We start from the raw sequence: 15,358 nt of genomic DNA, 5'->3' as shown, positions 1-15,358 counted from the left end.
CCACGGTTGCTGGCAAATTTAAATTCTGTTAATTAAAAAGAATCTGGAATTAAAAGCTAGTGTCGGTAATGGTGACCCTGAAACTATAGGATTGTCATAAAAACCCATCTGGTTCACCAATGTCCTTTCGGGAAGGAATACTGCTGTCCTTATCTGGTCTGGCCGACATGTGACTCCAGACCCACAGCAACGTGGTTGACTCTTAACTGCTCTCTGAAATGGCCTCGTAAGCCACTCGGTTGTACCAAACAGCTACAAAGAATTATACTAAGAATAAAACCGGATGGACCACCTGGCATTGGCACACCCAGCCCAGTCAACCCTGAAAAGTCGTCCTCACTAACATCTGGGGACAAAATTGGGAGAGCTGTCCCACAGACTAGCCAAACAACAACCTGACAGTCCTATTCATAGAATCATACCTTTCAGCCAATGTCCCAGACGACTCCTCCACCATCCCTGGGTATGTCCTGTCCCACCGGCAAAGTGATATACAGTTCGGAGGGAGTGGCCCTGGGAATCCGGACCAGACTCCGGACCAATGGTCCCCCTAAGGTGCGCAGGCCGCACATCAATTGTGAGGTCCCGCGCAGGCCGCTCACAAGCTGTTGCCGCTGGAAGATACCACGCATGTGTGGCCGCGCAGCAAATTTAAAGGGACCGCGCGCACACAAATTAGAGGCATCAGGTCAAACATGGGCAAGGAAACCTCCTACTGATTACCACCTACTGCCCTCCCTCAGCTGATGAATCAGTACCTCCATGTTGAACACCACTTGGAAGAAGTACTGAGGGTAGCAAGGGCAAAGATCATACTCTGGGTGGGGAACTTCAATGTCCATCACCAAGAGTGGCTCGGTAGCACCACTGCTAACCGAGCTGACTGAGTCCTGAAGGACGTAGCCGCCAGACTGGGCCTGCAGCAGGTGGTGGGAGAACCAACACGAGGGGAAAAACCTACTTTACCTCGTCCTCACCAACCTACTTGTCGCAGATGCATCTGTCCATGACTGTATTGGTAGGAGTGACCACCGCACAGTCATTGTGGAGATGAAGTCCCATCTTCACACTGAGGACACCCTCCATCGTGTTGTGTGGCACTACCGCTGTGCTAAAGGGGAAAGATTCAGAGCAGATCTAACAGCTCAAAACTGGGCATCCATGAGGCGCTGTGGGCCGTCAGCAGCAACAGAATTGTCGTCCACTGCAATCTGTAACCTCATGGCCTGGCATATCCCTCATTCTACTATTACCATCAAGCCAGGGGACCAATCCTGGTTCAATAAGGAGCATAGAAGAGCATGCTAGGAGCATACCAGGCGTACCTAAAAATGAGGTGCCAACCTGGTGAAGCTACGACACAGGACTACATATATGCTAAACAGAGGAACAGCATGCAGTAGACCGAGCTAAGCAAACCTACAATCAATGGATCAGATCAAAGCTCTCTAGTCCTGCCACAACCAGTCATGAATGGTGGTGGACAATTAAATAACTAACGGGAGGAGGAAGCTCTAGGAACATCCTCATACTCAGTGATGGGGGAGCCCAGCACGCGAGTGCAAAAGACAAAGCTGAAGCATTTGCAACCATCTCCAGCCAGAAGTGCCGAGTGGGTGATCCATCTCGACCTCCTCCCGAGGTCCCCAACATCACATAAGTCAGTCTTCAGCCAGTTCGATTCACTCCACGTGATATCAAGAAATGGCTGAGTGCACTGGATACATCAAAGGCTATGGCCCCTGAGAACATCCTGGCTATCATGCTGAAAACCTGTGCTCCAGAACTAGGCACGCCTCTAGCCAAGCTGTTCCAGTACAGCTACAACACTGGCATCTACCTGACAATGTAGAAAATTGCCCCGGTACATCCTGTCGACTAAAAGCAGAACAAACTCTATCTGACCAATTACCGCCCCATCAGTCTACTCTCAGTCATTATAAAGTGATGGATGGTGTCGTCGACAGTGCTATCAAGTGGCACTTATTCACCAATAACCTGCTCACCGATACTCAGTTTGGGTTCCGTCAGGACCACTTGGCTCCAGGCCTCATTTATAGCCTTGACATCAAGGTGGCATTTGACCTAGTGTAGCATCAAGGAGCCCTAGTAAAATTGAAGCCAATGGGAATCGAGGGGAAAACTCTCCACAGGCCGGAGTCATACCTCTCACAAAGGAAGGTGGTTGTTGGAGGCCAATCATCTCGACCCCGGCCAATATTCCCTCTAATTTTTTTGAGGATACGCGGCCGAGTTCTGCGCATGTGTGCGTTTTTACCCAAATGGCATTGAGCATCTGCGCGAGACCTCCAGACCGCTGTGTGGCCACGCAGCTTAACGAGAACATTAGCCCCGGATTGTCGCTGCAGAAGTTCCTCAGGGCAGTGTCCTAGGCCCAACCATCTTCAGCTGCTTCATCAATGACCTTCACTCCATAATAAGGTCAGAAGTGGGGATGTTTGCCGATGCTTGCACAGTGTTCAGCTCCATTCGCAACTCCTCAAATAATGCTGCATGCGGGCATGGACTGCTTCAAGAGCTGGATGACATTCAGGTTTGGGCTGATAAGTGGCAAGTAACATTTGCACCACACAAGTGCCAGGCATTGACCATCTCCAACAAGCGAGCGTCTAACCAGCATCCCTTAACATTCAATGGCATTACCATCACTGAAACCCCACCATCAACATTCTGGGGCTCACCATTGATTAGAAACTTAACTGGACCAGCCACACACATGCTTTGGCTACAAGAGCAAGTCAGAGGCTGGCTAGTCTATGGTGAGTGATTCACCTCCTGACTCCACAAAGCCTTTCCACCATCTACAAGGCACAAGTCAGGAGTGTGATGGAATGCTCTCCACTTGCCTGGATGAGTGCAGCTCCAACAACACAAGAAGCTCGACACCATCCAGGTCAAAGCAGCCAGCTTGATTGGCACCCCATCCACCACCTTAAACATTCACTTCCCATCACCACCGGCGTACCGTGGCTGCAGTGTGTGTACCCTCAACAAGATGCACTGCAGCAACTCACCAAGGCTTCTTCGGTGTGACCTCTACCGCCTAGAAGGACAAGAGCAGCAGGTGCATGGGAACACCACCAGCACCTCCAAGTTCCCCTCCAAGTCACACAGCATCCTGATTTGAAAAAATATTGCCGTTCCTTCATTGTTGCTGGGTCAAAATCTGGAACTCCCTCCCTAACCGCACTCTGGGCGTATCGTCACCACACAGACTGCAGTGCTTCAAAAAGGTGGCTCACTACCACCTTCTCAAGGGCACTTAGGTGGGCAGTAAAGCTGGCCTTGCTAGTGACGCCCACATCCCATGAACGAACAAAAAAAAAAATCCCAGAATATTGGAAAGAAGGGTTATTTAAGAACCATGAATTAAAACATAGTTCTTGGATCACTGAGGCATGGATTCAAATTGTCTAACAGACCAAGAAAAAGCCACTTTAGCAGTCTCAAGTCCTCAATTGCAATTCAGTGGCAGGAACTTGCCCCCAGATCTAGTACCTCCAAATTGAGTATCCATGAGGTGCTGTGGGCCGTCAACAGCAGCAGGACTGTATACCATCACAGTCTGTGATCTCATAGTCAAACATATCCCACACTTCTCCAGTACCGTCAAGTCAGATAACCAACCCTGGTTCAATGAAGAGTGTAGAAGAGCATGCTGGGCACAGCACTAGGTGTACCTGAAAATGAGGTGCTCACCTGTTGAAGCTAAACCACAGGACTACACTCATTCAAAAGTAGCATGCTATAGACAGAGCTAAGCAGCAGAGGCGGCTTCATGAACATCTCATCCTCGATTATGGCAGAGCCCAATACATGGGTACAAAAGACAAGACTGATGCGTTTACAATCATCTTCAACCAGAGTTGTGAGTGGATGATCCATCTTGGCCTCCTCCTGAGGTCCCACCATCACAGATACCAATCTTCAACCAGTTTGATTCAATCCACGTGACATCAAGAAATGATTGAGCACACTGGGTACAGCAAAGGCTACGGCTCCCGACATTCCCAGCAATAGTGTTGAAGACCTGTGCTCCACAGCTAGCCGCGCCTCTAGCCAAGCTGTTCCAGTACAGCTACAATGCTGGCATCTACCAGACAATGTGGTTAATTGCCTAGGTATCCCCTGTCCAAAAAGCAGGATCAATCCAACCCAGCCAATTACTGCCCCATCAGCCTACTCTCTATCATCAGCAAAGGGATTGAATGAGTCGACAACAAGGTTATCAAGCGGCACTTCCTCATCAATAACCTGCTCACCAATGCTCTGTTTGGGTTCTGCTAGGACCACTCTGCTCCGGACTTTACTACAGCCTTGGTCCAAACGTGCACTCAAGCTGAATTCCAGAGATGAAGTGCGAATGACTGCGCTTGCCATCAAGCATTCGACCAAGTATTGCACCAAGGAGCCCTCGTGGAACTGAAGTCCACAGGGATCAGGGAGAAAACTCTCCAGTGGCTGAAGTCACATTCGGCACAAAGGAAGATGGTTTTAATTGTTGGAGGCCAATCATTTCAGCCCATACGTCCCCAGGACAGCATCCTAGACACAAGTATCTTCAGTTGCTTCAATGATCTCCCCTGCGTCGTAAGGTCAAAGTGGAGCTGTTTGCTGATTGCAGTGATCAGCTCCATTCCTAATTCCTCAATGACCATCTCCAACAAGAGAGAGCCTAACTACCTTGTTTCTGCATTTAACCTATGTCTATAAAAACCAAGAGATCGGTTTGACCCAAAAGTAAATACCATATAATAGTCAAGAAGTAACAATACAGAAGTAATAAAGGAGATGCAACACATGCCCTTTTACCTCCTCCCTTCCCACTGTCCAGGGCCCCAAACACCCCTTCCAGGTGAAACACCGATTTACTTGTACTACTTGCAATTTAATATACTGTATTCGCTGCTCACGATGCGGTCTCCTCTACATTGGGGAGACCAAACGCAGATTGGGCGACCGCGTTGCGGAACACATCCGTAAGCGTGACCCTGAGCTTCCGGTCGCCTGTCACTTCAATTCACCGCTTCATTCCCGCTCTGATCTCTCTGCCCTCGGCCTATTGCATTGTTCCAATGAAGCTCAACGTAAGCTCAAGAAACAGCACCTCATCTTTCGATTGGGCACTTTACAGCCTGCCGGGCTCAACATTGAGTTCAACAATTTCAGATAATTATCCCTGCCCCCATTTCTCATGCAGTATGATTTTTGCCACTCCCATTTGCAACATTTTATCTTTCCTGCCTCTTACAAAAGTACAGGATGTTCTTTCAATTCCATCCTCCCCCTCCTAAACCCCCCCCCCCCCCCCCCCCCCATCTCTGCACCTGCTTAATATCTGTTACATCTCCAGCTTTTTCCAGTTCTGATGAAGGGTCCCAGACCTGAAACGTTAACACTGTTTCTCTCTCCACGGATGCTGCCTGGCCTGCCGAGTACTTTCAGCATTTTCTGTTGTTTCAGATTTCCAGCATCTGCAGTATTTTGCTATTCTATAAAGGAGTGTTGTAGTTGAGGCAAAAGGGAGATGGCATTACCAGAACATATTTAGCAACATTTATTAGATGAAGTTTGCCAGTGACTGGACTGTATTTCACCTGTTGATTTAGTTTTATTAATTCTTAACTTTCAGTGATGGGCATACTGTACTTGGCAAACATTTCTAACAATGCGTAAGACCTCAATGATGTGATGTTTCATTTTGTGTAGAAATGTACTGAATCTGGTGTTGAGCCACTTCATCAATTTACCAGTGTGGTTTAAATGTTTTCATTGTCCTACACTGCCTGTAAGCCTACTCCTGAGACAAGACGGAATATTTACAAAAAGATGAAAATAGATGTTGGAACATAATCTTGTTCTTAATCCTTTTATTTTTGTATACTAAAAATCAACTTGCTTCAGTGGATATTTCTCCAAGTAAGAGCAAAATATTTTGGGCAAATTGTAGGTCTATGCTAAGTTGATTAAAAATGCAGCCCAGTCCTGGAAATACGGTTCCGTAAAATGTATGCCAGGATTACGATGTTAAGTGTGCAAAATGTTTCGCAGGGGTTTCGTCTTACTACTTTTTCGAGAGTTCATTTTTTTTCACGGGATGCTTATTCTAAATGGAAAAGTTTTTCTGTTTGTAAACAAATGCAAAAATTAAATATTTGCCATTTATTTTCATGCAACTTTTGATTGTGACGAAAAAGACCCAAGTTTTCTGGCGCTCCTCATTACCTGTACAAAACACAACTTTTGCCTCATCCTTTCCCACAAAGAAGTTGTTTCTTGTAAATTGAGTAAATTTTTTTTCTTGTGATGTGGGCACTGTAGGATTTAGTGCCCATCCCTAGTTGCCCTGAGAGGTGGTAGTGGGCCATGTTCCCCACTAATTTTTTTCTTTGGGTGCGCGGCCCCTTTAACGGCCCATTCAAGGTTTCGCGCAGATTTCACATTGGAAAAGCCAGTCCCGGGCTGCGTGGGAGTGGCGGAGCCGCGCAGCTTGGAGGGACAGTTGGTGGTGGGCCTTCTCCGTGAATCACTACAGTCCTTGCACTGATTACGCTCCACCCACTACTAAGATGTCTATCTGTGATGTATTGGGTGATGGTTACTGACTTTAGTGCATATGCAGGGTTTCATATTTGCTTTCCATCATGTACAATGTTGAGATTTTTTAGTGGCGTTTAGTTAAGTAAAATCTGTCTGCATCCTTAGTAATTGCGGTAAGTCGAGTTTCAAACTGATTTCTCGCTAATGTAATATTTTGCAGCTGGAAGGAACAGATGCCGGACAAATGAAGCAAAAGAACAACACCTGGAACATGACAGTGCAACTCAGGAACCCCTGCAGGAGGTCCAGCCTGAAGAAGTATTGGTTATTTCACTGGGTATCGCCTCACAGATGACACCAGGCATGATGTCAGAAAATGAGGTACAATCCTCAGTGATGCAGATCAGTTCATAGTTTTGTGTTTCAAGAGCCCCGTATTGTTGGAGAATGAAATTGATGGATTTTGACCAGTTACTCAAATAAACCAGTAACCGTCTTTAATAACAGCATAAAATGCTGGAAAAACTCAGCTGGTCAGGCAGCATCCGTGGAGAGAGAAACAGAGTTAACGTTTCGGGTCTGTGACCCTTCGTCAGAACTGGAAAAAGTTAGATGTAACAAATTTTAAGCAAGTGCTGAGGCAGTGAAAGGTGGGGGGCGGGGGGGGAGGGAGGAGAGGAGAGGAAAGAACAAAAGGAACGGTCTGTGATAGGGTGGAGGGCAGGAGTAGTTAAATGTTGCAAATGGGGACAGCAGAATCATCAACAGCTGAAAAATAGGGGCAGGGGTTATGGTCTGAAATTGTTAAACTCAGTGAGTCCAGAAGGCTGTTAAGTGCCAAATAAAAGATGAGGTGCTGTTCCTCGAGCTTACGTTGAGCTTCATTGGAACAGTGTAAGAGGCCGAGGTCGGAGTGGATTGGAGAATTAAAGTGACAAGCGACCAGAAGCTCGGGTCACCCTTACGGACTGAACGGAGGTGCTCTGCAAAGCAGTCGCCCAATCTGCATTTGGTCTTCCCAATGTAGAAGAGACCGCATCATGAGCAGCAAATACAGTATATTAAATTGTACAAATAAATCGCTGTTTCACCTGGAAGGAGTGTTTGGGTCCCTGGACAGTGGGAAGGGAGGAGGTAAAAGGGCAGGTGTTGCATCTCCTGCGCTTGCACGGAATGTACCGTGGGGAGGGGATGTTGGGGGTGACTGAAGAGTGGACCAGGGTGTTGCGGAGGGAGCGGTCTCTTTGGAATTCTGAAAGGGGAGGGGAAGATTTATCTAGTGGTGGGATCATGCTGGAGGTGGCAGAAATGGCAGAGGATAATCCGTTGACTGTGGAGGCTGGTGAAGGTAAGGGGAACCTATCGTGGTTCTGGGAGGGAGGGGCAGGGGTGAGAGCAGAAGTGCGGGAAATGGAACAGACACAGTTGAGTTCCATGTCAATCACAATAGAGGGGAATCATCGGTTGAGGAAAAAGGAAGACACATCGGAAGCACTAGTATGCAAGGTGGCATCAACATTGAGTTCAATGATTTCAGACCATAACCTCTGCCCCTATTTTTTCAGGTGGCAGGTGTTGTTGATTCTGCCGTCCCCATTTGTAACATTTAACCAATCCTGCCTTCCACCCTATCACAGACCGTCCCTTTTGTTCTTTCCTCTCCTCCCCTCCCCTCCTCCCCTCCCCCTCTCCCCTGCCCCTGCACCTGCTTAAAACCTGTTATATCTCTAACTTTTTCCAGTTCTGACGAAGGGTCACAGACCTGAAACATTAACTCTGTTTCCCTCTCCACGGATGCTGCCTGACCTGAGTGTTTCCAGCATTTTCTGTTTCAGATTTCCAGCATCCACAGTATTTTGCTACAGTAACTGTCTTTCGTGCTTCAAAAAGCACCAACAATTGAGGAAACTTTACCCCTGCCCCAGCTAATCATTTGAATAGATATAGATGACTTGATTTGATTTATAAGCATTAATTAATGAGGGAAGACTCATTAAAGATGAACTAGTAAAATTCCTCCAAAAGGAGAAGTCTGATTCTTGGAGTATATTTAGAACCTATTCTGTCTTGTCCTCCTGTCTTTAATTCCCTGGCCGACCCCCTCTGTTGTTGATTCTCATCCCGCCTCTAAAAGCTTCCTCAAAACCTTTGATTTCTACCATGTTTTAGTCATCTCTGTTTAATCTTGTACCGTCGCTTACCATCTGTTTCTCCTCCAAGTGTCTGGGGATGCTTTCGATGTTAAAGGCACTATAAAGGTGCAAGTTGCTGTACAGAACGTTTCCGTAGCGAGTATTGTGGATCATCTCATTGCATTCACACACATGCTCTTTGACAGAATTGCAGTGCTAAAATTATGAAAGCGGTGAATGAGGTGTCCTTCATGAATAAACTTAAATTGAACTTGATTTATATTTTCAAATTGCCTCCTATTTAATGTTTGAGGGGAAAACTTTATCCAATGAGTTTATCATATAGATTGGCATCCTGATGCCTTGGAAAGTTGGATTCAAAAATGTAATGAAAGTTCTGAGAAATATCTCAAAGGCTTCTGAAGTTTAAATAAATAGACTTCGAATGAATTATTAATTTGAGGAATTGTGGCTTCAGTTACTTCATTTGGCACAACAAATTGCTACAAGAATCATTGTTGATAAAAGCAAGAAAATAATCATGTTTTATAATATAATTATTTTCATTGGAACTGTTAATTGATTTCTTTAATTGACATTGTGATGCAAGTCAAGTTGTTGAACTACTGTGTGTGGAGGTAAGTTAACTGAGAACCTTTGAGGACTGAAAAGGTGATGAATTTTGAATGAGCCACTGAGACTAGTTACTAAATGAAAGATGTGATGGGGAGCTGCTGAAATATGGGTCGAACACATTGGTGCAGTAGACCAAGTAATTCACTGGTAACTTGAGTGAGCTGCGCATGCTTTGCATTAATAATATCCATGATATCATGGTTGAAGTTTCAAGAAATATGTAAATGATAGAACTTGGCTCCTTTGTTGTTGTAGAGATTGTTTTCTTTTCCAATGAGTTGTCACTATCTGTTTTTTGGGAAAGTGCTAAGCACTGGAAGAGAAAATTGCAGAGGAATTCCAGGATTGCTGTTCATATGTCCTAGCAGTTTGCTGAATGTGGAAATACTGGATGACTGGGGGCTGGTTGCTTGTCTACCTTCCCAGCTAATATTGGTAACTCGGAGAAAAATGGAATTTGTACCCTCCAAGACTGTATTACTTATATAGATTATTTCCACCAAGGTTTATTAGTTTAAAATAAAATCTACTTATGCTCCAAAAGTTTATGCATGATTTGAATTACATAGCCAAAATTATTTTGAACGATATTTGCGAATTGCCAAGTTTTAATAATGTAAAACTTTTCAAAATAACCCCAGTATTTTCACAGAACACTTTATATAAAAAAAAAAAAACGAATGATACGTTTGTGATCAAGAAGAAGCAGAACTGCTTCACTTAATCCTAAAACTACAGATGTGCAATGCTCTATTCGGCACTCATTATCCCTTGGCTTGAGGCACAAAAGCTTTTTTGTTCTGCGGTGGGGGTGGGAGGGATGGGAGAACGGTTGTGTGGTATTTAAAACACAACCTGTTTCAACAGTTAGAATTTTTGCTAAATTTTCTTCACATTTAATTTTAATAAGTCATACTCTGATGTGTTAATTTGCAATAGAATTGAACCTCTGATCTGTTTCGTGCACTTCCCATGAGATCCAGAGTACAGTGACTTTCTGTTAACCACAATTACTTGTATAATGTCTTTTACCCACAACTGTGGTGCTGTGTTCTGATCCCCCCTCTCCCCCCCAACAAATGCTGTCATTGTAATTCTACATTCAGCGTTTCCCTTCTGTCTTTCACTGTAGAACCTAAGCATGTTTCTTCATTTTATCTGCCAAAAAAGAAACCACAGTAGGAAATGTGCATCAATTGATGCAGAGAAAATTGCTAAATGTTCCATCTCCTTGTGGAGGGAGTGCAAAAAAAGATATTTGCACCACCTAGTGGCCATTTTATTAACATCCTCTAAGTGCTGTTGAATTTACTGGACCAGAACTAAGAAGGAATCCCAAAGATGCACGGAGGGAGTTTAAAAAATAGTTTGGGCTTAAATTCTCCCAGGCTATCTAATTTTGTGTTTTTAATTCTTTCAGTAGCAGTGCTGCTGTTTCATGAAATGTTAATATTCATTCTCTGGTCTTGAGGATAAAATGACTTGTAACAACGGCACAAAGATAAAATGTTCATTTACTAAAATAATTAAAAATCTGTTGTGACCAGGTTTACCATTTAATTCAATTAAATTCTTTTTCTTCAATTGGCTTTCAGTTCACATTGGTAGATTTTTGTCAATGAAGATTGAACTTGTATTTACATAGTCTTTCACATCTTTGGGCCGTCCCAAAGCGTTCCACAGCTGATTTAAGTACTTTTGAAGTAGTCATTGTAATTTAGACAAACGTGATAGCCAATTTGCACAAGGTTAGAACTCAGAGCAATGACATAAATGAGTGATGTTGGTCAGGGCACTGGAAGAACTCCCCTGCTCCTCGTCAGATAGTGCCATGGGACCTTTCACGTCCACCAGAGAGAGCAGATGCAGGGCCTTAGTTTAACATCTCGTCCGAAAGGAGGCGCTTCCGACTGTGCAGCGCTCCCTCGCTGGAGGTGTCCGCCTTGATTATGTGCTGACTGGGGCTTGAACCCACGGCCTTCTAACTTGAGCAAGAGTGCTACCACAGAGCCAAGGCAGGTAGTGATATTTAGAGTGAGTGAAGTGCAATGTGTTCCTTAGATGGTTGAGGAATTTTCATGAGATAATTGCACACCAGATACAAACCTGATCCTTGTGACACTGAAAGCACACTGTTGGTTTAAGTTAGGGAATGTCATTATTGGAAAGGGGAAGACTTTCCATTTGGGTATGCAGTGATTGGCATCATCATTCCAGATGCAGAATTAAATTTTGTCTGTGTTGCCCCAGCGATGTACCTTAACTCGCAACATTCTCTGATAGACTATTAAAACCGCTTCAGCCCATGTTATGGTATCGGAGTTTGAATGGTAGATGAGTATAGAGGTATGAGCAGTCTCGTGGTAGGAACCCACGCCCACTATGAACTGGGCGGAGAGTGACTCGATTGAATTCATGTAGGGCCCTAACAGTTGCCATCCCAATGGTCACCTCTACATTTTGACTCCGGTCAGAGATGAAAATACCAGTGAGCAGAGCTCTGCACATATGCATAGATTAGTTTTACCTGGTCAAAGAGCAGTGTGAGATCAGCAGTATAACTCTAATCAGTTAGCAACCCCAAACCAGTAGTATAATTACACCCGACAACAGTACTGAAGTGATTTAGATTCAATGAATTATGCGATCAGTGCAATTGGAATTAAATTCCTGGATGACAGTATAGTGTAAATTTGAAGTTATGTACTGTGCTTAACCCATAAAATTACTGGATAATGTAATTAATTTTTTGTGCTAAAACTTTTGAATGATCTAATAATTACAATTAAACAACACTGAATTAAGAGGAATAGACTATTACCGCTGTAGATTCGTACCACCAAATTACAGGTTATTTAAGTGTATCTTGACGACCATCTTTATTTTGATCAGGTGTTGAGCATGCAGCTTGCTGAGAGCGGGCAGGGAGAAGTGCCTGTAGAGGATGGAAAACTGCATGGCAAACCAGATAAAACTCTGCGTTTTTCACTCTGCAGTGATAATCTGGAGGGAATATCCGAAGGTGAGGCTTTTCTTCTGATGGACAATTGGGACTTGATGTTTGCCCATCACCCCAGACCTCACTGACCTATGTTGGTTCCCAGTACTCAAATGCTTCACTTTTAAAATTCCTGTTCTCATCTTTAAATCCTCCATGGTTTCACCTCAACCTATTGCCACACCCTTTTCCAGCCCCATGTTCTTGTCCTCCACCAAATCTTTTGTTCTTCTGAATCTGGCCTCTTGTGTCCCTCTCCCTATGCTGCACCATTGGTGGCACAACTTTCAGTCATCTGGTTCTCAGGTTCTCGAATTTCCTCCTTAAACCCTTCCTCCTCTCCACCCTTCTTATACTTTAAAAATCTCCTCAAAACCCATCTCTTCGACCAAGCTTTTGATCACCCCTCCGAATCTCCCCTTTCCTGCCTTGGTGTGTATTTTGTGTGTGCCTGTCTGTTAAGCACTGTGGGATTTTCTTATTACATTAAAGACACTATATAAATGGAAGTTGCTTGATAGTTCTGTGGTTGAATTGTGTTAAAATAGTATTGAGTAATGTTTCTTGGTGCACCAATATTAACATTTAGAAGAAATAGGAAGATACTGACTTGCATCATAAAATGTTAAACCTGAAATCCTATTGTGCATTTATTGTGAGAATTTAGTGACCTAATGTTATTTGGTACTTCGAACTGTTGAGTTTTAATACTGGTGCCAAGCCTTTACAAGTATAGCTACCACATTGTCTAAAAATAAATGAAGAACTAGGCTTAAAAAACCATTTAACTGGCCCTTGGGAGTGCTCACGGGTTCCTTGTATTGAGCTATTGGTGACATTTTGGGTGTTCACTCCAAAAACTCCAGTTCATTATTGTGACCTTTTATATTGTTGTGGTTGAACAAGTTTGGCTGAAGTAACCACTGTTCAATCTGTTCAGTAAATCCATTGAGGAATGGAGTAGTTCTGTTATTTAACGGCTGAATTAATCTAGTTGCTGAATTGTAATTCTTTAGGTGAAAGGGATTTAAAAAAACAAACTGCACAGATGTGATTGGCAAAATGTGTTTCATGGTGTATGTGGACCTGAAATCAACCCATTTAGGATTTTCCTGTCTCTTTTTTTTTAAATTCTATTTGCTATTTGAATTAAATTAACTGGCAATTTATACTTCAAATAGGACCTTCAAACCGCTCAAACTCTGTCTCCTCACTGGACCTCGAAGGGGAGTCAGTCTCTGAGCTGGGAGCAGGACCTTCTGGGAGTAATGGTGTTGAAGCTTTACAGCTGTTGGAACATGAACAAGGTAAGCAAAACAGAATGGTGATAATGTTGTTTGGAGGTTCAATCAGCGAAACTGTTTTTAAGAGCCTTTATATGCCAAGCCACTGAGGGGATTCATTGCATTTAGATTCCCCTTGTATCTTGCACTGTATTCTCGTGAGAATTGTTGGAAGCAGCCCTGCTCTCATCAACCTCAACTAATGCTTTCTCCCCCCACATTACTTTATTAAGTTGTACAAGAATGAACACACTTTCTTGGGTCACAGTAAAGTATAGACTAATGGATTACATGCTGATTTGTAGCTCACACAGTACTTCCCATCTTTACTTTTAATTGAGAATGATGGATTTTGTGAAGGTATGCTGGATTTTTTTCCCCACTCCTATTTGGGTGGTAAACACCCTGTGTATTTATTCTGATTTCAGTGACATTGGAAGCAAATTCAGTTGATAGTGGGGATGGGGAGATGCCTTGGGGAGGTCTGTTGCTCTGCAGCTTGGCACCTATGGCCGATCGTATGTATGTAACCGAAAGGGAGCCCTTGGCTGAGGAGGCTGAAATTGGGTGGTGCAATTCCTGAACTGCCCTGCCACGTTCTGTCTGGGCTGTTTCTTCAGTGGTAAATAAATACTTCTAATTCAGTTAGTGTGAGTGAGTGGTTTCCTCCCCAGCCGCCTCTATGGTCCATGCCCCTAGGGTGGGGGATAAATCCTTTTCCGTTTTCCAGGTACAGATATAGGGATGAATTTCATTTAACTTCCTCTTGTACCAATGTTTTTTGGCATACGTGGTTTGTAAGATTGCTTAGTGGGAAGAAGGCCCACGAGCTGTCTCCTCTTGTGCATTGTTAGCTTTAGTTGTCATACATCAGTTCCAGCTAATTTATATCGTAGTATTATTACCTAGGTATGGTGAAATGCTAGGGGCAATGATGTGTTTCAAAGCACCATTAAGGTACAGGAAACTTTCGATTAACCGGTAAAATTCAGGAGTAGGTTCAGATAACTTTTATTACTTGCCTTCCTCCACGTGTTGCTGTGCAAGGGTGTGGCTGCAGCTGTTGCTAAGCTACAGAGATGCTTGCAACTTGTGGCCATTGTTTTGAGCCTGTTGCTGAGCAACAGGGTTTGTTGCTTTATACGGAGCTCTCCGCTCCATATCTTTTACTATAGTACCATATATTTACTACAAGCCCACTGACTCCCACAGCTACCTGGACTACACTTCCTCCCACCCCGCTTCCTGTCAGGACTCAATTCCATTCTCCCAGTTTCTCCGCCTCCACCGTATCTGCTCCGACGACGCCACCTTCCACACCAGTGCTTCAGACATGTCTTCCTTTTTCCGCAACCGAGGATTCCCCTCTACTGTGGTTGACACTGCCCTCGACCGTGTCAGTTCTATCTCCCGCACTTCTGCCCTCACCCCTGCCCCTCCCTCCCGGAACCACGATAGGGTTCCCCTTGTCCTCACCTTTCACCCCACCAGCCTTCACATTCAACGGATCATCCTCCGGCATTTCCGCTACCTCCAAAGTGATCCCACCACCAAACGTATCTTCCCCTCCCCTCCCCTTTCAGCATTCCGCAGGGACCGCTCCCTCCGAGACACCCTAGTCCACTCCTCTATCACCCCAAACAGCCCTTCCTCTTCGCCTGGCACCTTCCCGTGCAAGCGGAGGAGATGTAACACCTGCCCCTATACCTCCCCCCTTCCCACTGTCCAGGGCCCCAAACACCCCTTCC

The 15,358-nt window shown here is 44.5% G+C and overlaps 1 protein-coding gene across 11 annotated transcripts in view; it reads left to right on the top strand.

Annotated features, from left to right (window-relative positions):
- Window positions 1-15,358, top strand: part of gapvd1 (GTPase activating protein and VPS9 domains 1) — a 132,138-nt gene that overhangs the window by 62,877 nt on the left and 53,903 nt on the right. For all 11 annotated transcript variants that reach the window (XM_085965636.1, XM_085965635.1, XM_085965632.1 and 8 more), the window contains 3 exons: window positions 6,782-6,942; window positions 12,222-12,351; window positions 13,509-13,634. In XM_085965636.1, the coding sequence (XP_085821762.1) occupies window positions 6,782-6,942; window positions 12,222-12,351; window positions 13,509-13,634 (417 nt within the window). The remainder of the gene's footprint in view (window positions 1-6,781; window positions 6,943-12,221; window positions 12,352-13,508; window positions 13,635-15,358) is intronic.

Source organism: Somniosus microcephalus, chromosome 23 (assembly GCF_052327205.1).
Source record: "Somniosus microcephalus isolate GS21.2 chromosome 23, FLI_Smic_1.0, whole genome shotgun sequence".
Lineage (NCBI taxonomy): Eukaryota > Metazoa > Chordata > Chondrichthyes > Squaliformes > Somniosidae > Somniosus > Somniosus microcephalus.
The sequence above is the reverse complement of the archived record's forward strand: the minus strand, read 5'-3'. Positions and strand labels throughout refer to the sequence as shown.